This window comes from Halichoeres trimaculatus, unplaced genomic scaffold (assembly GCF_033239565.1).
Source record: "Halichoeres trimaculatus isolate MK-OKI-2021-1 unplaced genomic scaffold, fHalTri1.1 fHalTri1_scaffold_10, whole genome shotgun sequence".
NCBI lineage: Eukaryota > Metazoa > Chordata > Actinopteri > Labriformes > Labridae > Halichoeres > Halichoeres trimaculatus.
In genome coordinates, this window is record NW_027437187.1 from 2,898,235 (window position 1) to 2,919,559 (window position 21,325).

At 42.2% G+C, this 21,325-nt stretch overlaps 1 protein-coding gene across 1 annotated transcript; it reads left to right on the forward strand.

The window, feature by feature from the left end:
* The first annotated feature begins 679 nt into the window (after window positions 1–679).
* Window positions 680–20,034, forward strand: LOC141796318 (NLR family CARD domain-containing protein 3-like). The gene is made up of 11 exons (XM_074677356.1): window positions 680–740; window positions 4,655–4,760; window positions 6,549–6,620; window positions 6,783–6,902; window positions 8,524–8,596; window positions 11,004–11,211; window positions 11,475–13,275; window positions 13,361–13,534; window positions 13,616–13,789; window positions 18,234–18,280; window positions 18,405–20,034. Exons 2-11 carry the CDS (start codon window positions 4,669–4,671, stop codon window positions 18,938–18,940), a joined length of 3,297 nt encoding a protein of 1,098 aa, XP_074533457.1. The 5' UTR covers window positions 680–740; window positions 4,655–4,668; the 3' UTR covers window positions 18,941–20,034.
* The last annotated feature ends 1,291 nt before the right edge of the window (window positions 20,035–21,325 follow it).

Below are 21,325 nucleotides of genomic sequence, written 5' to 3' on the forward strand. Positions count from 1 at the left end.
TCAGATCAAAACATGAACACAGCACTGAACAAAGTTTTATGGCTACATGCAGACAGGGAATATCGATCACAATCGGTCAGGTCATTGCACGTTTTCACAAATGGACCCGTCTCTCCATTGTTCACTTGGGACTTTGTCAAAGAAATGTGTAGAGAGGAAGTGGAGAACATTACAAAAGGACAGGTATCTTTCAACCATGAACCAATTTTCCACTAATGTCTCAAGACGTGTATGTTTTTCTCTCCACTTTGGTTCCTCCTCTTTCTCTCCATGAGTTTAAAAAGAGCAGCTCTTCAGCCCAAAATCAGCCCTGGCTTCATTTAGGTTTAAAATGCTGGGTTTAAAATCATACATGAATACAAGAGAGAACACTGTCAGAGCAGTCAGTATAGAAAGGAAGCACATTTTAAAACATCTTCAGTGGTGAGGACCTTCAACTTCAAGGTAAAGGGAAATCCTGATTCTCAGGGATGCTTAACAAATGACTGTGTGATACACAATACAGCTGACACTATACACACAGAGAAGACAGCATACTGAGAACAAGAACCACACTCCCTTAAAGCACAGAGAAGAGAGCACACTGAGGAAGTGAACCACGCTTCCTTAAAGCACAGAAACCTGCGGTCAGTGCTTACAGCTCAAACAGCAGACTTCCTCTTCTTCCTCATTCTGCTGAGTGAAGCTGCAGTGAAAAGAAGCACCGCTGCCTGTCTCATCCGTTCTCTTCTCTGATTCAGGTTTGGAAACTTTGAAGACTTGTGAAAATGAATGAAAATGATCTTAAACTCTGTGAAGAAGCTGAATTGATGTTGAAAAGTGGGTGAAGTGAATGATTTGTGGACAGACACATTTTCCTTGAATCATAATTGGGCTGAGGTCCAAACTTCTTTTTGGTTGATTTTAAAATTAGAGTCTACTTCAGTTCATTTCATTTTGTTTTAGATATTTTCTCTGACCTTTCTGAATTCTGAGATTCATGGATTGGTCAGTCATAACTGACAGGTCATGTGCATTTGGTTCCTCTTTTTGTTTCCTGACTGCGACATAAATCTTTCAGTCAAGTCAAATGTATTTATCAAGAACATTTAAAAAGAGCTGAGACTGACCAACAAACGTAAAACATGTCAGAAAAAGAACATGGACATAAAGATGTGAAAAAGATGTGACATAATAATAATAATAATAAGATGATAATAAGCAGCAGCATATTCAGGAGAAGGATTTATTTGACCTGCTGTATATATGCTGTATATATGCTGTATATAAATATATATATATATATATATATATATATATATATATATGTGTGTGTGTGTGTGTGTGTGTGTGTGTGTGTGTGTGTGTGTGTGTGTGTGTGTGTGTGTATGTATATATGTATGTATGTATATTCCTCTTGCTGAGGCTGTTGCCAGACAAACCCTGTCATATACTGCACTCACTTGTGGATCCACCAATGGGCAGACAGTTCCACTCAAGTATCACTGAGGACCACCCCTCATTGAAATATTTTTTTTTCTGCTGTATTTCATGCTAGCGGTATGTGCCACATAAAGTAAATAAATATGAGAGCAGAGCGCTTTTATTTACTTATAAAGTAATCTTTAATTCAACCACATTTATTTTGTATTTATTTTTACTTTTAATCCTTTTTTTTTACACTTATATAAAGATCTGTTTTTTTTTCTTTTTTGTTTTTTTTTTTGACGCCACACCTGAGTCAAATGATCAGCTCGTCATCAAGCTCTGCTGGAGCCTGATAACGAGCTATTCATTTGAATCAGGTGTGCTGGAGTGGGGTAACATCTAAAACATGCAGGGCAGGGGTACCCTGGACCAGGGTTGAGAAACACTGCTGTAGGCTACTCCATCATTCTGAACTTTATTTAACCCCTGATGTGAGCTGAAGGGGAGGGCCGTGCCACACCACAGTGTGAAAGAAGCGGAAGTAATGACAGACAGGACGAGACAAGACAAACAGAAGGGAGGACAAACATCTACTATTGTTGATTTAAGATAGCAGTTCAAGTGCTGGGCTAATTCAATACAGGAAGTAAAGGTTGTACGAAACCAGGGACACCAGAAATGTGGGGTCTTGAAAGTGTGGGGACTGTGGGCCTACGTGGATAGGACATAGAGTGGCATGCATCACAGGATGTGAGAAGATGTGTAAGAGTACCCAACTCATCTATCATATCTCTTAGTCAGACTCTACAGGAGACTGAGTATCTGCATGTGTGTGAGGTGGTCACCGAATACCCAAGTAAGTAAAACACAGCCATGGGCGCCCCCCCGGGCCACCAGGGCCCCCGGAACCCCCCCACACAGTCCCCAAACTACCAGGCCCAGGGACAGCCCCAGGACTCAAGGGGGCACAGACCCGCCTCCCCGCCAATACCAAAGACAGCACCCAGGGCCCAGAGCAGTGGTCCCCCATGGTGCCTGCCCTCCCTGACCACCCGTCCACCCGGCCCAAAGAGACCCCCACCACCAGCACCCAGCCACCCCCACACCCCCGCGGCAGGCCGGAGGCCCCAAGCCACCCAAGAGCCAGTTTCCCCAGGACCAGACCACTTCCCAGAGGGGAGGCCACGAACCACAGCCAGGCCAGGTGGGGCAAGATGTGGGCATGTAGCGATGGGATGGAGGTCACGGCCCGCCCCCCAGAAAATCCAAGGCCATGAGAAACCTCGGAGACCGCTGCCCAAGCAACGAGAGAGGCCCCCCAGCAACCTGCACAGGACAGCACCCCACAGGGAGCCCGCCATGCCGAGGCCCCCAGCGAGTAACAGGCCGAAGGATCATGCACCACAGCCCACCAAGGGGTACGGGAGCCAGCGGGACCAACCCGCCCCCCAGGGCCCATAACCAGCAAGGCCCAAGCCCCACAGCTGCACCAAGCCTATGCCAGTGACAAACCCTATACCACCAACCCACCCCCACACCCCATTATTCTGCAACTTGCTCCTAGACAAGTATTAATGCTGGGGAAAAACAGGTCCAGTGGGGGTCCACCAACCCCTCCTCTCCCTGCCTGGGCCAAAAAAGCGAATGTTGTGTTGCATTAAAAACAAAGGATAGGTGGGGCAGGCGGTAGGGGAACAGAGAGCAATTTTTTATTTTCTTTTTAAATTTTTTTTTTTATCTATTTTTTTATATTGGCAGTTTTGGTCCTCCGTACATTTCAAGCATCTAGCAGGTTCTTATCTTGCACTGCTTCTTCCAACTGCTGCTGAGAGGCAACTTATTACATTCTGTCATTAAAAAAAGATATATTCAATACAAAAATAATAATAACAATAACTTTTGAGTTTTTTGTAGACTGTGTAGACAGGTAAGTGATCCAAATATCTGTCATCATGAGCCCACTGACTTCAATTCCCTCTGATACATTTTTAAAGATATTGTCAATAACTGTCACGCTCTGTGTTGTGGTTCTTGTTGGTGAAGTTATCGTTGGAAAAATACTTAAACTATGCGTAATATTTCTGATTATGTTTAGCCCACACTTAAATATTAAATTTTGCTTATTTGTATTTTGGAGGATCAAAAGGCTACTGCTCTAACAAAAAATAAAACTGATTAAAACTGAACTGTACCAAAAAGAAAAAAAAAAAAATCTGAACACTACTGAAGTGCAACAATAATAGTTCAGTATAAGCGCTCTAGTTGTATTATAAATTTCAAAATGTGTAAAATTGTTATTTATGCTGTTGAAACTTGAAGTACATATTTTTTACAACTATCAATAATCTCTGCATTTTCCTTTATAACAAAACATGTAGTCTTTTTTTCATTATATATTTTAACTACAATCTCACAATTTTGCTGAATCAGTCAGCTCTTTGAGGTGGTGGGGGTGTTGTCAGCTGCTGCTAAATGCCACTAAAAAGTAACTTGTAATCTAACTTAGTTACTTTTAAAATCAAGTTATTGGTCAAGTAACTAAGTTACTTTTTAAAAGAGTAATCAGGTCACTTTTCAAGGTAACTGTGGCAGAACTGTATGACAGTGATATTTGATGAAGGAAAAAAGTCTATGTATGTCACAGTTCACTTCAGAGAGCCTTAATGTTCCAACAATAATGGCAGGCTCACTTGTCTTAAAAATAAATATTATTTTCAACTTAAGGCATCAGAATTAGGACTTAAAATAAACCAAAATCAACCAAGTTGAAATGGAACAACCAGAGCCAGGAGTTTATAGAAACAGTGGGATGGAGAGCTTTTCATCAGGGGCTGCACAGCAGCATGTTTAAAAACACCTAAATCAGAACGAGAGGCAAGAAAAGTATTTAGGATGAAAGAACACGGTGTCTAATGCTGTCAGATACTTGCTGAAGAAGACCAGAGGGGGTCCTATCCAAGGGCCAGTGAAGTGGACCACAGATGGTGAACCACCTCAGTTAAGGAGAACAGTGATATGAGCTCAAACTGATCCAGTACAGCTGGACACATGAGAGGTAAAGAGGAGTGTGTTTCTGGAGGGTGTGGGGGCTGTGTCTGGGTTTCTCAGGTCCCGTTGGTGGCTCCACCAAGGTTTGTGTCAGTCCTGAAGATCTGTGTCATGTTCCTGAGAGGAAGGAGAACTAATGTGTGTCCTGTGCTGTGAAGCTTGTTGTAATGAATGAACATGTTGTTGTGTTTGTGTGAAGGTGGGGGCTCTGCTATGGATCAGTGTGAGGACAGAGAGGAGGGAGCCCCTCCCTCCAGAACCCTCCCTCTGTGTGGGGACCAGGAAAGCCAGACCAGAGCTCAGAGGTGAGACCAGGATCTCTAACTGGACCCTTTTCCACGGGCGTCACCACAATACATACAGGGGGGTTGTGTCCCCTTCTATTTAAAAAAAAAAGAAGCAGTTTTGATGCCCCCCATTTGCCGTCAAAAATACGAGTGCATATCTGCTCCGACGTTCCATTTTTATTTTGAAGAATACCTATATCAATAGAAATCTACTCCGTGGTTTACTGGTTTCCTACAGAAAGCCACTTCTCATGGAAATCTGTTCCACTTTATCGGTAGGGGGAATACAAATTCCAGTAGAACTCCACTCCACATTTTTCTGGTTTCCTACCACACAGCCATATCATACAGGCACTTAGAATGAATAGGATCAAAAAAAGGTGGACATGAGAAGTTTTTTTTGTTTTGTTTTGTTTTGTTTTCGAAGAACAGGAAAGTAAGTTTGAGTTGCCTGAGTATTCCCAAGTTTCTCAAGTTTTATAAAAAAAAAACTTATGAGCTTTTCCTTGAGTGACCAAACAGTTAAGTTGATGGCAGAACTCAGCCAGCTTTTTATATAAGAATGTTAGCAGGTGAGCAACCCAAGCCAGCCAGCTGGCATGTTGTTTCAGCAGACACCCTGTGGAGGAGCAGTGCTGCCAACCTAGCTTTTTTGAGCCACCTTTAGTGAATACTCAGACCCCTCTAGAGACCTTTCTTTTTTTATTTATTTTTTTTTATCCCAAAAGGCAACTAGTGACAAATCTAGTGACTTTTTCCTAGTATCATTGGACACTCAAGAGACTGTGATGTCACAACCCGTATTGTTGCTGCTCCTCTCAGTGTGCAGCTGATGCTGCTGTGAGCCCCTCCCTGTCTCAGAGCACTCTCAGGAAGCCAAGTGTACTAAACAGCAGTCCCTCTCAGCTGCAGTCAGAGCAGGAGGTGGTCAGCCCTCTACGTCCAGACTGCATATAAACTGCACTATGAAGGCGCTTTGGAAGTTTTTCTGTTGAATCTTTTTGGTTTATTTAAAACCAAGGGGAAAAAAAAACAAAAAAAAAACTGAACAATCTAATGGGTAAATGTTCATATTTCACTGTGATTTGTTGTAGACTCTTAAATGGACCGTAAGTTTCAAAAGTTTGGAAAACTAAGATTAAGAAAAATTAAATAAATACATGAAATAGAAATAAACAGTTTGAAATATCTGTCAGAGTATCTCTCTTGAGTCATTTTTGCTGATCCAAAGCCAAGATAAATTACAACGTTACAAAGCAAGAATCAACTGAAGGAAGTTTATTTGCAGTTTTGAACAAACCTTGGATCTTTTTTCACTTTTTTCTCTTGTGACATTATTACTCTCTGCCATTCATTAAAAAAAGACTTCAGGTATGAACACACATTTGACCATTTCTGAACTATCAAACTGTTCAGTCATGTATCAGGGAAGTGATACATTTCTAATGTAACCTACATAATTAGTAGGCTGCTATTCTACCTGTGTATTTCATACACTGATAACAAGACTGAGCAGCATCATTCCACTTCACACCATCATTGTCCAGAGAAAAAGCAGCAGGGGACGACTCACCTCTGTGCGCTGCAGGACTGAGAAATACTGAAGATCGTTCCTCCCTGCAGCCATCAGAGTGTATAATTCTTTCTAATCGGAAGATGAGCCCAAACAACATGAATTTCCCTTCGGGGAAGAATAAAGTATATTTTATCTTTATCTTTATCACAGAAATCTTCATATGAAAAGTCTACATTAACCTAATTTCAATTATCAGTATGCTCAATGCATCTCCATGTCTCCTGATAAAGGTGGAAGAGACTGAGAGTGAGGCAGAAGAAGAAGCAGCACACAGGGCCAGTGGAGGCAGCTCTGTTGCTGAGGTGAGTGCTGAAAGATGACAGGTAGTTGTGGAAAATGCCACATGACTCATTGGGAAGCTTAGTATTTTCAAGATATTAGATGGAGAAGAGGGGTAGTGAAATATTAAACCTGGAGGATTTTCAGTTTTCATGTTTATTCATCAGTGTTTGTGATTCTGTCAGTGTCACACACCGGAGACGAGACTCTCCTGGACCTGGATCCAACTGTGCGTCCTTAAGTAGTGACTGGTCTGCAGACAGACAAAATGATTTTGAAGATGGAGAGATTCATGTTGATGAAAGGTGAGTGTGTCTAAGGTAACTTCCTGTTGTTGTGTGTGAAACATCTGATCCTAACTGTGCTTGGTGTTTTCTCTGTGAAGGTGAACATGTTTCAGTCTTTGTCTTTCTATCAGGATCCAACAGCAGTTAACAGGACTGGAGGCAGAAAGACCTGGACTCAGCATGTCTCTTCATGTGTGTCCTGTGTTTGTAGGAGGATCCAGCAGATAGAGTCTATCACATGAACACTGTGGGCTCTAATTTTGTGCCGCAGTGCTAATTTCGTGCGGCGCACCGCCGTGAGCTGCCAATTTGACAATTTGGTAGACCGTCTGCGCAGAGATGGGTGTGACTGCACGCCAAGTGGAGTTGACGGCGCACCAGGGGGAGGTGTCAGCAGATTAATGTTGGTGCAGTGACAATTTTGTGCCAAAAACAGTGTAGAAAGTGCGCTGAATGCTCGCCAGCTCCAGCCTGGTCTATTCTCGGCGCAAAGCAGAGCGCACCCTCTGCAGCTGTAATTTGGTGACAGGCGCACATGTCAACAAAGCCTCAGAGGCAGGTTTCCAGAGTGTCAGGCACATTTTAATGCAATAAGCAATCACAGCAATCACTATTTAATGTAACTGTCTGAACCAGCATATAGATTTATATCTATATTAACTGTCCGTCACATCTGATGTCAGATTAAAGCCGTTTGTCATAATGGAAAGTTAACCTGACGGCAGCTGGAAGTTTGATGCACATCAAACTTGATTGATTGATTGATCTTACAATTAAACAATAAACAGCCTTAACATCTGATACTGAGTATATATCTGGCTTCTCTCATTTCATTTAATTCAAAGAAAAGAGGGAGAGAAAAGACGAAGAAAAAAAGAGACAAAATAAATGTATGTCACTCAGGATTTACCCGTGATTTCTCATATTTCTCTGTTTTAGTCTTTATTTTTAATGTGATCTAAAAAGATGGAGTACATTATTGTAAGGAGGATGAGGTGGAGACACTGGGAGAGTATACAGTATATCACCAAAGGCTCTGCTATTTGGTGATGACAAACCAGGAGTGCAGGTGGATCAAAAGTATTCTGAATGGATAAGCCAGCTGTGTAACTGTCTCTTCATGTTGTTCTCCTATTAATGACAAAGGAACAGATTAAATCTGTCCCAGGAGCTGGCCCACACGGTGACGCACTTTGTGTCCTCCAATGTGTCCCACTGTCCATTCTCCTGCTGCAGGGACAGTGGCTCTGACCGTCTCAGCTACTGGGTCTTTCCAGCACTTTCCGCGGTGCTGGGGATCACTCAGACCAATCAGATGCTGCGCCTCGGCCGCAGGGCATTTAAAGGTGAGGAGAGGCGCTCATTTGATTGGTGAAAACAGCGCTCGGCTGTGTTAAACCCACTCACGCCTTTTCTCCTCCCTCTCTGCCATTTGCGCTGAGTCCTCTGCGCTCCTTTGCCCCTTGACTGCACCTCTCTTGGCACAGCAGAAACTTGCAAAGTGTGCCAGTCACACCCTGTCCGCGCAGCGAAGGCCGGCGCAGGGCAGGTGCGCCGGCGCTTGCGCCTGGTCTGCGAAATTAGAGCCCTGTGTGTCATTCTGTTAGAAACACTCCATAATCTTCTGTTTGTTCCACAGAGTTCAGAGATCAGAGGCTCCCATTGGTCAGTCTGCCCAGCAGCATCACACACAGCTGGACTCCATATTGATGGTGTGTAAATGTACAAACACAGATCCTCCTGACAATCAGAGCGCACACACAGACGCAGACTATATGTATGTATGTATGTGTATATATATATATACATATATATATATATATATATATATATATATATATATATATATATATATATATATATATATATATATATATATATATATATATATATATATATATATATATATATATATATATATATATATATATATATATATATATATATATATATATATATATATATATATATATATGTATATATATATATATAGCCAAAATCTAATAACAAGTTATCATATATCCTATGTACTTACTGTACAAAGTTGGGGTGATTATTGTCAAATATAATTGTTTGATGTTTTAGTAATTTTTGTGTTTGGAAAATATTTTCTTTCCTTCACAATACATGGTACCATCACTGTTTAGAATAGAATAGAATAGAATAGAATAGAATAGAATAGAATAGAATAGAATAGAATTAGATAGAATAGAATTGAATAGAAAATGATTTATTTGTCCCTGAGTGGAAATTCAGAAGTCACAGCAGCAATTAAGAAAACAAAAGTAAGAAAGTGCAAAAAGGTCCATAAGAAAATACAGTAGATGCTGACAGCTTCTCCATCAATCTTCAGTCAGCCAGTCTCCACCTCCACAGGGTCCAGGACTGATATTCTTCAGCAGTCTGTTCAGTCTCTGTCTCCTGGATCCTGTCTGCTCACAGCAGGTGAAGCTCTTCCAACATGGCGTTGGTGTCTGATGTTAGCTCCATTAGCCATGTCTGTGAATAGCATGATGCTACTCTGCACTCTGGTATTCCCTCTGTGGCTGGGTTAGCACGGCTAGCTTGTCCATCCTATTGGAGATAGATCCAATGTCCCCAATAACAACTGATGGAAGGACAGGTCCATGTCTTCACGTAGATAACACCTGAGAACTACCACTTCGTCTGAGACCGATAATCCCACTATAGGACCATCAGTTTGCTCTAGCCCAGCTGATGTTGGTTTGCACTAATCGGAAGTTAAAGTAATAATTACTGACAGATTTCAGGTGGTATGGTGCAATTCCTTGTTAAAGTATACAGCCTCTCCATGGTGTGTTCAATACTTTTTTCCTGTGTTAACGTACTTAATTCAACATAATCATTATTTATGGACCTGCACGTTGTGATTTCTTTTCATGATTTGATTGTTTGAGTTAATACCAATGTCTGGTAGAAATTTCGTTTGAATTGCATCTTTGGAAATAAATGTAATGAGAAAAAAGTTGATACATTCAATACTTGTTTGTCCTACTATATTTTTTATAAATATATATATAAAGAAAATTATCTGTGATCCTGTCGTGCCAACCAGGTGTTTTATCCAGGGATTTTACCAGTGTAATCTCAATGGCCAACAGAGCTAGACTGCTTAAACAGCCTTGGCCCTTTGTGTTGCGGGTGTAAGACTTAAGCCACTTTAAACAGGAGAAGCTCCTCTCTACACCTGCAGGCTGTAAGTGTGAGTGACAGGGGGAGAAGCTCCACAACTGTAGCTGCTTATTGGTGAAAAGAGAGAGAGAGAATCTTTAAACACAACGCTTGTTGGTTTTACGGAAGGTAAACTCGCTGGCGATCGATAAAGCCTCCAAATCAGTCCAGAACAATTAAATGTAGAACTCAGAAGGTGCTCCAGTGGAGGGTTGTACTTCAAGATCGCTGACTGGCTTATTGCACTGTCAATCAAAAAGGGATTCAGCCTCATGTAGATCATCAAATCATCATACAGAAGCCCAGCGTCCAGGTCAGCCCAATGCCTCATAGACCCCCAGAGACGCTCAGCCTCCAAGGGGCGGGACAAAGCCCAGCGTTTATCCAACTGTGTTAAAGCGCTGAGACGCTGCAGGGATAAATGAGAAGGAGGTGGAGCCAGTTACCTGTGATAGGAGCTGATTCTATATAGATAGATGGATGGATGGATGGATGGATGGATGGATGGATGGATGGATGGATAGATAGATAGATAGATAGATAGATAGATAGATAGATAGATAGATAGATAGATAGATAGATAGATAGATAGATAGATAGATAGATAGATAGATAGATAGATAGATAGATAGATGGAAATCCTGACCACAATTTGAGTTCATCTGATGAGTTATTTTTTTTGAGTGTATGCTCAAATTGGCACTTTCTTGATGCCATAGAAAGCACACCAGGAGATTTCTCCATCATCAAGTTTATTCCATAGAAACTTGATTTGTAGAAGACAGGAGCATCCACAGACTAAGAGGTGGAGCAGCTTTGTGATCCAGTCTCCATGCTGGACTCTGCAGACCAGCAGGCTTTCTGTCTGTCACACATGATCTGATCTGACCTTCTACAAGTTCAACCTGACATTTTCTTCTGTTCCAGCTGCTCCAGGAGAACATCATCAGCTTCGTAAAGAGCCAGCTGAAGGAGATCCAGAGAGCTCTGAGTCCAGATTACCCAGAATGCTTTGAGAGTCAGAGGGAGGATGAGGATGAAGAGCAGAGGAGGAGCAGAGAGGCGTTCCTGAAGATCACTCTGCACTTCCTGAGGAGAATGAAGCAGGAGGAGCTGGCTGACTGTCTGCAGAGCAGTAAGAGGATTTGAACACATTGAACATGATGGAAAGAGGAAATGGAGACAACATGGGAGAGGTTTACATTTCAAACTCTGCTCTGAATATGACGCTCACATTTGGATCACATCTATGAGCTGTGACAAACTGTTCACAACTGATGAGCTGAAGAGATTCCAGAGAGGAGCCAAATCAAATCCTTCCTGATGTCAGAAAGTAGAAACTCATCAGACTGATTGTAGCTTCACATCATTCATTACATTTCTGTTTTCTTCTTTCAGGAACTTCTGCAGAGTGCAGACGTAAAGTGAAGTCTGGGCTGAAGGAGAAGTTCCAGTGTGTGTTTGAGGGGATCTCTAAAGCAGGAAAGCCAACCCTTCTGAACCAGATCTACACAGAGCTCTACATCACAGAGGGAGGGACTGGAGAGGTCAATGAGGAACATGAGGTCAGACAGATTGAAGCAGCATCCAGGACACCAGACAGAGCAGAAACTACCATCAGACAAGAAGACCTCTTTAAAGGCCCACCTGGAAGACAGGAACCAATCAGAAGAGTGCTGACAAAGGGAGTGGCTGGCATCGGGAAAACTGTCTTAACACAGAAGTTCACTCTGGACTGGGCTGAAGACAAAAGCAACCAGGACATCCAGTTCACATTTCCATTCTCTTTCAGAGAGCTGAATGTGCTGAAAGACAGAAAGTTCAGCTTGGTGGAACTGCTTCATCACTTCTTTCCTCAAACCAAAGAAGCAGGACTCTGCAGGTTTGAAGAGTTCCAGGTCCTCTTCATCTTTGACGGTCTGGATGAGTGTCGACTTCCTCTGGACTTCCACAACAACCAGGTCCTGACTGATGGTACAGAGTCCACCTCAGTGGATGTGCTGCTGACAAACCTCATCAGGGGGAACCTGCTTCCCTCTGCTCGCCTCTGGATAACCACACGACCTGCAGCAGCCAATCAGATCCCTCCTGACTGTGTTGACATGGTGACAGAGGTCAGAGGGTTCAGTGACCCTCAGAAGGAGGAGTACTTCAGGAAGAGATCCAGAGATGAGGAGCAGACCAGCACCATCATCTCCCACATCAAGACCTCCAGAAGCCTCCACATCATGTGCCACATCCCGGTCTTCTGCTGGATCACTGCCACAGTTCTGGAGGACCTGCTGAAGACCAGAGAGGGGGGACAGCTGCCCAGGACCCTGACTCAGATGTACATCCACTTCCTGGTGGTTCAGTCCAAAGTGAAGAGCATCAAGTTTGATGGAGGAGCAGAGACTGATCCTCTCTGGAGTCCAGAGAGCAGGAAGATGATTGAGTCTCTGGGAAAACTGGCTTTTGAGCAGCTGCAGAAAGGAAACCTGATCTTCTATGAATCAGACCTGACCGAGTGTGGCATCGACATCAGAGCAGCCTCAGTGTACTCAGGAGTGTTCACACAGATCTTTAGAGAGGAGAGAGGACTGTACCAGGACAAGGTGTTCTGCTTCATCCATCTGAGCGTTCAGGAGTTTCTGGCTGCTCTTCACGTCCATCTGACCTTCACCAAGTCTGGACTCAACCTGATGGAAAAACAAAAAACATCATCCCTGAACTCTGAGACCTTTAGAGACCAACCTACACTGGAACACCTCCATCAGAGTGCTGTGGACAAGGCCTTACAGAGTCCAAACGGACACCTGGACTTGTTCCTGCGCTTCCTCCTGGGTCTGTCTCTGCAGACCAATCAGAGTCTCCTGAGAGGTCTGCTGACGCAGACAGGAAGTGACTCAAAGACCAGTCAGAAAACAGTCCAGTTCATCAAGAAGAAGCTCAATGAGGATGTGTCTGCAGAGAAAAGCATCAACCTGTTCCACTGTCTGAATGAACTGAATGATCGTTCTCTAGAGGAGCAGATCCAACAGACCCTGAGATCAGGACGTCTCTCCACAGATCGACTGTCTCCTGCTCAGTGGTCAGCTCTGGTCTTCATCTTACTGTCCTCAGACAAAGATCTGGACCTGTTTGACCTGAAGAAATACTCTGCTTCAGAGGAGGCTCTTCTGAGGCTGCTGCCAGTGATCAGAGCCTCCAACAAAGCTGTGTAGGTGGATCAATGACAGATTCAAAACATGTTGTTCATGACATATGAAACATTGAGTCTGTGCTAAACACTGATTCTTCTCCAGGCTGAGTGGATGTAACCTGTCAGAGAGAAGCTGTGAAGCTCTGTCCTCAGTCCTCAGCTCACAGTCCTCCAGTCTGAGAGACCTGGACCTGAGTAACAACGACCTGAAGGATTCAGGAGTGGAGCTGCTGTCTGCTGGTCTGAAGAGTCCACAATGTAAACTGGAAACTCTCAGGTCAGGTTTCAGGTTATATTCATAACAGTGGTCAAACTAGTTCACTTTTCCTCACAGTCTGATTTTCTTCTCTATCTCCAGTCTGTCAGGATGTCTGATCACAGAGAGCGGCTGTGCTTCTCTGGCCTCAGCTCTGAGATCCAACCCCTCCCACCTAAGAGAGCTGGACCTGAGCTACAACCATCCAGGAGACTCAGGAGTGAGGCTGCTGTCTGCTCTAGTGGAGGATCCACTCAGCAGACTGGACACACTGAGGTAAAACCAGACAACAAGAGCTCAAAGACTGGATGAGCAAAAGAAAACATTTTTTTTCTGGCACTTAAGACCTCCTGCTGACTTGGTCTGGGTGGGCCCTGAATTCCTCTGTCTAAACACTCCATAACTGAATTTTCTCATACTTTTATCTTAGTCTATTAAGGAAGACGACGTAAAGTCCGATCAGCCAAGGAGTACAGTCAGCTTGAATCCCAAAAACTTTGTTCAAAACAAGCCTGATAGCAAAATTCCTCTGGCCCATATCTGGGCCACACTCCATGTTCATCTGGCAAACATTCCATGTGGAATGATGACACTTGGGCCACTCTTGTTTGCCACAACTAAGCCATCACTTTCCCAGGTGTAAACCAAAAGCATACCAAATGACCCTGCAATCAACCAGACATGGGCCACTGTGGTTTTCTTTCCGACCCATATCTGGGCCACACTCCACATGCTCATCCAGCCCACATACAGGATTAAAAAAAGTGGCACTCGAGAGACGTCCACACTTGTTTATCAGAAGTGGGCCACAACCAAGCCTTCACATGGCTAGATGTACACCAAACGCATAACAAATGACACAGCACTCAACCAGACATGGGTCGCTGTACGTTTTCTTTCTGGCCTATATCTGGACGACACCACATGCTTTTCCGGCCCATATATGGGGCCGCTATATGATAGAGTAAATGTCAGGAGCTTTTCCATTCACAGCAAACTCCCCTGTGTTAAATCTCTAAAAGCAAGCACCTAAATACTGAACTGTAAATACCCCAGTGTTAAACTTCTAGTGTTAGGCCGGTTCAAGATAAAGTGTTAAATTCTTGACTGAATTGAGACTGAAATGGTATTTTTTTTACCTCAAAAAATTCCATAAGATGATCTGTCAAGGAACAGACCCCATCTTTAAAATACTTCTGAAACACAAGGTACCCCATAAATGCTGTTCCCTCCCCACTCATGGTAGCAATGGTTGTTCTGTTTTTACAATGAACCATTCTTTGATCTGCACTGTTCACCCAGAATTGTTTGCAATCAAATTTTCTAAGTAAGGGTTATTTAAAAAAAGTTTTGTTTGATTATTTTGAATGTTTAAGGGCATTTTATCATTAGACATTCATTTGTGTTGTGATGGCATTTTGTAACCGTGAGTGAGGAGAGAACACAGTGGATATGAGACCCTGCTGAACAGTGAGTGGTCGTATGGGGGGAATAGGTTGTCTGCGCTACACAGCACAGATTGTTGGTTAGCCCTCCATGGTACAGGCCGGCTGTCTGTGCTCTGCATGAGGCATGGACTGGATGTCAGTGCTTCATGAAATGGACTGGCTGTCTATGCTCTGTATGTCACTGTGAAGCCTTTTCAGTTGATTCTGTATCAACACTAATTAAATATTATTTTGTTTGGCACATGCTATGGCACACAGGTAGCCCATCTGTAGTGTGGAACAAAGACATGTGTTATGCAGAACACAGACAGCCAGTGTGTGCCATGCAACACACAGACAGACAACCTGTATCATCCGGTGGACAGACGGAGAGCAAAGACAGCCAACCTGTGCCATTGAGCACAGGTACCTTTCAGCCAAAGGCGGGCCATAATTTTTCGTGATATTTGGGCCAATTGTAGTATGCAGTACGTGGGCTGGCTCAGGTTCACCTTTGGTTCATCCAAGCTAGAGGAATGCCTGCAGAGCCAGGTTTTGCCCGAGGTGGCCCACATCCGTATGCTTGGGATCTTGTACGAAGTGAGCTCAGTCAGCAAAAAATCCACTTACTCCCATCTTCCTCCCAGGCTTCTAACATCCCCCCCAAGGCCCAAAAAAACTTCTTTCCAAGGCAGAAGCGGCATCTTTTTTTATTCTCGTGTTGAACCGTTCTTTCTGTGCCCGATGATCTGCAAGACATCCCTTACCTCAGTACAACATGGTGATTGGCTGTTCCTTCACGGGGGGGGGGGGGGCAGAGAGGATCAACTTATATCTTCTTAGACTTGAGGGTGACAGCCTTTGGTTACAAGTAGGTTGGTGAGAGTCATTTGAAAGAGGGAATCTTTAAACACGTATTAGTGTAAATTTTAAACAGACTCCTGAGTTCCTTAAAGGTCTTATTGTTGTAGTCGCACACTGTAATAAAACAAATACCGTTAAATTACAGGCAAACACTGTAAAAACATGGAACTACATGAAATAACTTTAAAAATTCAGGACTAGATTTTACAGTCAAGATAAATCAAAACGCGGCATTTCAAAGTTTTACAAATGTCCGTTGTACTGTAAAAAAAAAAAAAAAACATAAATTCAGTCAAAACACATTTAAATCAATTTTTTAAGGTTAATCTCTGTAATTTAATGGAATAAATTATTTATTCTAGGAAATAGTCACAATAATTTACAGTAAATTCCAGTGAAAATACTTTTTTTCCCATGTACAATAACAAAATTGTAGTGTATAAAAACAAACTGTACATAAAACTAAAGACAAATGTCTGCAGTTTTATAGTATTAATATGTAACTTTAGAGAAAAATAACATTGTTTAACAGATTTTTCCTAAACTATTACTGTCAAACACCTTTACTAAAGTGACAATGCAAAGAGTTTTGCAGAAAAATTCTGTCATTTTACAGCAAAATACTCTATGTTGTGATGGTGTTTTGTAACCGTGAGTGAGGAGGGCACACAGTGGATATAAGACTCTGCCAAACAATGGAGTACTGCATTGTGGGAACATGCTGCCTGTGCAGCACTACATGGACCAGCTGTGTCAGTTAAATAACATTGTTATCAAAAATTGACCAACATAGCAAAGACCATCAACAGATCTTGTTAATTAAAAACAAAACACAGCGTACAAATCACTGGGTACAGGGTCCGCACAATGGAGCACAGACAGCCAGTCCACTCCATGAGGCACAGAGAGCTGGTCCACTGCCTGGTGTGAAGGCAGCCGGTCTGCTCGGTGAAGGAACAGACACCCGGTCTGCTGCCTGGAGCACAGACAGCCAGTCTGCTCCCTGGAGCACAGACAGCTTGTCTGCCCCATGGGATGCAGACAGCCCCTCAGAGGCACAAACAGCTGGTCTGCTCCTTGGAGCACAGATAACCAGTTCCTGCCGTGGAGCACAGACATGCAGGGTCTCATATCCACAGTGTGTCCTCCTCACTCATGGTTACAAGCACTGTCACAATAAAATGACTTTGCTGTGAAATAAAAGGACAATAGTAAAATTTAGGACAAGAACTGATGGAGAACAAAATGACCAGTGATGCATGAGAGGACAAGTGTTTTTAGGAGAAGGGCTGTGTATTCTATTCGTAGGTTTTTCCTTTTTTTAAAAAATTGTCTCTGATCAAAAAACAATTTATTTCTGGAAATTTTTACAGTTTTTTTTTACGTAGTTCTTTATTACAGGGTTTGACTGTAACTTTACTGTATTTGTCTAGAAACTTTGCTGCCAGTGCTTTTACCATTTTTTACAGATTTTGATTTTTTCACCATAAAGTCCTGTATTTTTACAGTTATTCCATGTAGTTCCATGTTTTTACAGTGTTTGCCTGTCATTTTACAGTATCTGTCTGGAAACTTTGCTGCCAGTGCTTTTATCGTTTTTTTACAGTTTGTTTGATTTTTTGACAGAGAATTGCAAGCATGAGTGCGGAGGGTAAAGGGTTTAGCTTTACGCTATCATTGGCATAGTACCTTACAAAGAAACATCCAGGATGTCATTTTACAGATAACTTCTGTAATTTTTAAGTTTTGTGTAATGTTTTTGAAAAAGCAGAAAAAATACTTTAAAAATTAAGGGTTAATAACCGTAAAATTCAAATCTTTTTCTTTTTTTTTTTTACTTCGTAAAATTACTGAAAATTACTGTAAATCTACTACCATTTTGTTGTTTAATAAAAATTGGGAAAAATCTGTTAAAAATTACGGACCATTTCCTGTAAAATTTCATTTTTTTAACAGTGCAGAAAAAAACACATCGGTCACCTGTCATTCCAGGATTGGGGTGGTGTTATTTAAGATTGTTGACTCTTACCCCAAAGCTGTGGGGACATGAGGGATGACTGGCAGCTAAGTTTAAGTTTTATATATACCTTGGTTTTATGTTACAAAAAAGGCCAGGGTTAGGAGTTAGAGCAGCCTGAATCAGGAAAGCAGAAGACTATCAAATAGAAAAAAAAAAAATGTTTTCAATAGAAATCTCCGAATCTGGGCTGTAGAGATGTTCTTGTTGAAGCTCTGATAGCAGCATTCTTTTCCTTCTAGGATCTCCACACTGTCAGAAAAAGGGACAGAGTGATGGAGACAGTTGGTTCAGAGGAGTTTCAGCCTGTTTCTCTGTCACAGGGACAAACTGAGGATCACTGCTTCATGTTGAGCAGCAGTTAGGACTCATGTTGGACAGAAAATCACTCTGACTGTGTTTCTTCCTCCAGGGTGGACCATGGTGGACAGAAGAGGTTAAAACCTGGTGTGAAGAAGTGTAAGTGTGGAATCAGTTTGACTCCTGATGAGCAAACAGCAGACTGTCAGCTAACAAAGAATGAAGCCTTCAGGTGTGTCTGATGATAAACTGCTGCTGTGTTGTGTCTTTTTCTCTCCATCAGATTTCCGTGAACTCACTCTGAGCTCAAAAACGGCACACAAAGGGCTCAGACTGTCTGGAAACAACAGAAAGGTGACACGTGAGGATGAGAATCAGTCATATCTTTATCATCCAGACAGATTTGATTTCTATCCTCAGGTGCTGTGTAAAAATGGTCTGACTGGTCGCTGTTACTGGGAGGTCAAGTGGAGAGGATGGGTTTATATATCAGTGAGTTACAGAGGAATCAGCAGGAAAGAAAGAAGTAATGATTGTGAGTTTGGGTTTAATGATCAGTCCTGGAGTCTGAGCTGCTCTTATGAAGGTTACTCTGTTCGTCACAATAACAGAGGAACAGTCTGCCCTCTGTCTTCGTCCTCTGACTCTCACAGAGTAGCCGTGTACCTGGACTGTCCTGCTGGCACTCTGTCCTTCTACAGAGTCTCCTCTGACTCACTGATCCACATCCACACCTTCAGGACCACCTTCACTAAACCTCTCTATCCTGGCTTTGGGTTGTGGTCCTCTGGTTCCTCAGTGAGTCTGTGTTCTGTGTAAGAGAGAGAGTTTCCTCCCTATACAAACACAAAGAGCTGCTGAAGAACAGTTTAGCCTCTGCACTAACACAAACTTCAGCTGATTCTTTGACTCTTTCTATCCTGTCACATCAGTCTGAATGTCTGTTATCAAAGACAAGTGCGGTGGGACTTGTAAGATTCCTGAAATTCACAACCAAAGAAAATATCATCAGAGCAGCTTGGAAAAAGACCTTCATGGAAAAGGATATTCTTGGACCTTGACTATGCAACAAGAGTGATGACCTAGAAAAGCAGTTTCTAAAGAAATTGCCCTGTGAATGCAGAATGCTGACCATGATTGACTGAAGATAAGTCTGAAAATGGTCCAACGAAGTCTTGAAGAGCTTGCGCTAACAAAAATTAAAATGAATAAATCATGAAGCATGAATCATTGTAATGGAAAAGTGGATTTAGAAGTTTGAATGGCCGAATGAATTCAAGAATTAAAAAAAGAAATTTAAAATTGAAGAAAAAAATTTACTATTAAAATAATGAGCTGACTCAGGGAAATGTAAGTCTAATCTCTGAAATGCAGTTAAAGTGTGATTCTTTGTGCCCTGTGTGTGCGTGTGTGTGTGTGTGTGTTCAATCATGTAAACCTGTCTGCATTGGTAATCACTGATAGATAAACAAACACACGTGTCTTTGTTCCTAAATGTTTTGATGAGTTAGTATAAACAGCTGAATGAGATGAAAGGTTGTCATGGTGACGTGCTTGTTAAGCTGCAGCTACAAAACTCTCCCCTGTTACTGTCTATTTTTAAGACATTTGTGGCAAAGCAAGAGTCCAAATCTTCTGTCACCTTGCCAAAACTGTGAGGGCTAGGAGAAAAATGAACAGACTGTGAGAACTCAAAGACCCTGAGGAAGCTGTCCGTGTTAGTTTCATGTCTGTAGACCCAGAAATTGGCCCATGACAGCAAGAGACAAATGAGTGAAATTCCACTGATCTCTGAGAAAACCCCTCAGGAATTGATATTGAAGTAAATGGGTTCTTGAGCTGACTTTTCCTGACAGTTGTCCATTTTGTGAAAAAGTGCTCCATCCTTTTGCTTTAAAAACCACTTTGTCAGAAGCAGGACAAGATTAGGTTGTATCTTGAGTAAATTTGAGGGAACAATAAATTTACACTATTAAATAAGATGTACATTGACTAATTTTCATTGTGTAAAAGTGTCATTTCACCAGTGTCGTCCCATAAAAAGATATTATGAAATATCTGCGGAAATGTGAGGGGTGTATTCACTTTTGTTAGATACTGTATGACTAAATGAGAAGGGTTTGAAGCAGGCCGAAAAAAATTCCTGAAGGTAGAAAATTTTGAAAAGTTCCTAAGCATCTCTATGAGGCCATACATATGCATGCATGCATAAATGCATAAATTCATGAATATATCTGGAAGTGTTTGTGAAAAGTTCTTGAAAAGTTATAGCCCCCTTGTCCTCACTGAGACACACGTTTTGAAGTTTGAACAGTGAAAATTGGTTGAACTTTGTAGGAGGAGTAGCAGTCCAAAAGAACTGACAGAAGAATGAAGAAGAAGAAGGTTTTTTGTTACAGAAGAACATACACAGTGGATGCATTGCTGCATTTGCAGCAGTTGAAAGAGAGAGTACTTGCCAATCAAAACGGCACTTAAGGAGCAGGGCATCAGATTCCACACACCCATGACTAGTGTTTTCCTGGACATGGAGACAGTCACATGCAAGTGCACGGATGTCACGATACCCCCGGGACCTGTTAGAATATATAGCTTATATAGGTGCACTGTGCTAATAATACTATACTGATGTGCTCATTGCGAAGATGTATATTGCAGTGGCGTTTTCTCCCGGAGGCCAAGGGAAGCCATGCTTCCTCTCTTTTTTCAGACTGCAGCTGTGTTTTAATGAAAACCCTCCTTTTTTACAGTTTCGATAATTCTTCTGTGTTTCATCACTATCATCTCTCCCTTATTTCTGTCCTCTACTTATTGAGCGTTTTACAATGTGTAAAACAGCGCCCTTCTAAATGTTCTGTGGCGAATGCATGGAGAAAATATGATACTGCACGCTGTTGTCCGCGAGGAAGCCAAGCTGAGTTGGCATCCCTTGATGAAAAAAACAAAAATGATTAACCAATCAGATGAGGCTGCGGTCATGACACTGCTCACCTGTGATTGGCCAAGACTGTGTCAAGGGAAGCCATCCCATCTTTGGCCTCAAACCAATCAAATCACAGTATCATCATCATCAAGCCACTGAATGAATTCAGGGAGATTAGTATGTTAGCAGTGTGCAGGAAGCAGCTGGTTGTGTGATTAAGCAGGCGGTTGAATGAATTAATAAGATGTTTAAGATAAGTCAAGAGGATAATGTACGTGTGT

Excerpts from the sequence above, each read along its gene's own strand:
- LOC141796318 (XM_074677356.1), top strand. The coding sequence starts at position 4,669 with ATGGATCAGTGTGAGGACAGAGAGGAGGGAGCCCCTCCCTCCAGAACC. Across the intron at positions 6,903-8,523 it reads GAGATTCATGTTGATGAAAG|AGTTCAGAGATCAGAGGCTC; the intron begins GTGAGTGTGTCT and ends TTTGTTCCACAG. Across the intron at positions 13,535-13,615 it reads TGTAAACTGGAAACTCTCAG|TCTGTCAGGATGTCTGATCA; the intron begins GTCAGGTTTCAG and ends CTCTATCTCCAG.